Raw genomic sequence first — 942 nt, 5'->3', positions numbered from 1 at the left:
CAGCCCCTGCTCGGGCAGCGCCGGGCTTCCGGCTGCTTCCAGCACCAGGGACAGCGCCAGACACCGGTTCCCTGCGCTCTGGGACACGGGCAGCGCCCAGTTCCCCCAGTCCCTGCCTGGTCTCCCCCAGCCTCTGCCCAGTTCCCCCAGCTCCCTGCCTGGTGCCCCCACCCCTGGCCGGACAGCACCGGGCTTCCCTCTGACTTCAGCACCGCGGGCAGCGTCTGAACCTGGCTCCCCCCGGCCCGTTCCCGGCTACCCCCAGCGCCCTCCCCGTCTCCTGCCCGGTCCTCCCGGCCCCTTGCTTCAGCCTTCGGGAGCAACGGGCAGCGCCTGAACCCGGCTCCCCGCAGTCCCTCAGGTCCTTGCCAGTCCCCCCAGCTCCCTGTCTGGTCTCGTCCAGCCCCTCCTCATCGCACAGCTCCCTGCCCGCTCTCCACCCGCCCGTGCCCAGTCTTCCCAGTTCCTATGCCGACAGCCCCGAGCTGGTCTCTGCCTTCAGCTCCAGGGGCAGCGCCTGAAACAGCTCCCTCAGCTCCCTACAGCGTCTCCCCAGCCTTCTCCCAGTCTCTCCAGCCCCTACCCGGACAGCGCCCGGCTAGCTCCCGCTTCAGGACCGCGGACAGCGTCTGAGCCCGGCTCCCCGCAGCACCTTGCCCTGTCTCCCCAACCCTCCCCAGTCCTCCCAGCTCCTTCTCGGCTGTCCCCACAGCCCTTCCCAGTCCCTCCAGCCCCGGCACACGCCGCGGTACCCACCTTGGGCGAAGAAGACACCCTTGCGGGTGTAGATGCAGGCGAGGGACATGACGTGCAGGTAGGAGAGGCGCAGCTTGTCAGCCTCGGCCACGGGCAGCAGGTCCTTGAGGGCGCGGATCTCGGCGTTGATCTGGTCCCGCCGCGCCTTGGAGGCGCCCTTGGTGGAGCGGTACATGGTGGCGCCGG

At 70.4% G+C, this 942-nt stretch overlaps 1 protein-coding gene across 1 annotated transcript in view; it reads right to left on the bottom strand.

The window, feature by feature from the left end:
* Positions 1-931, bottom strand: part of NPAS4 (neuronal PAS domain protein 4) — a 4,954-nt gene extending 4,023 nt beyond the window's left edge. The window contains exon 1 of the mRNA XM_025212393.1: positions 743-931. Coding sequence (XP_025068178.1) covers positions 743-931 — 189 coding nt within the window. The remainder of the gene's footprint in view (positions 1-742) is intronic.
* Positions 932-942: the final 11 nt, after the last annotated feature.

This window comes from Alligator sinensis, unplaced genomic scaffold, assembly GCF_000455745.1.
Source record: "Alligator sinensis unplaced genomic scaffold, ASM45574v1 scaffold1329_1, whole genome shotgun sequence".
In the NCBI taxonomy this organism is placed as follows: domain Eukaryota; kingdom Metazoa; phylum Chordata; order Crocodylia; family Alligatoridae; genus Alligator; species Alligator sinensis.
This window is presented reverse-complemented; position numbering and strand designations above follow the sequence as displayed.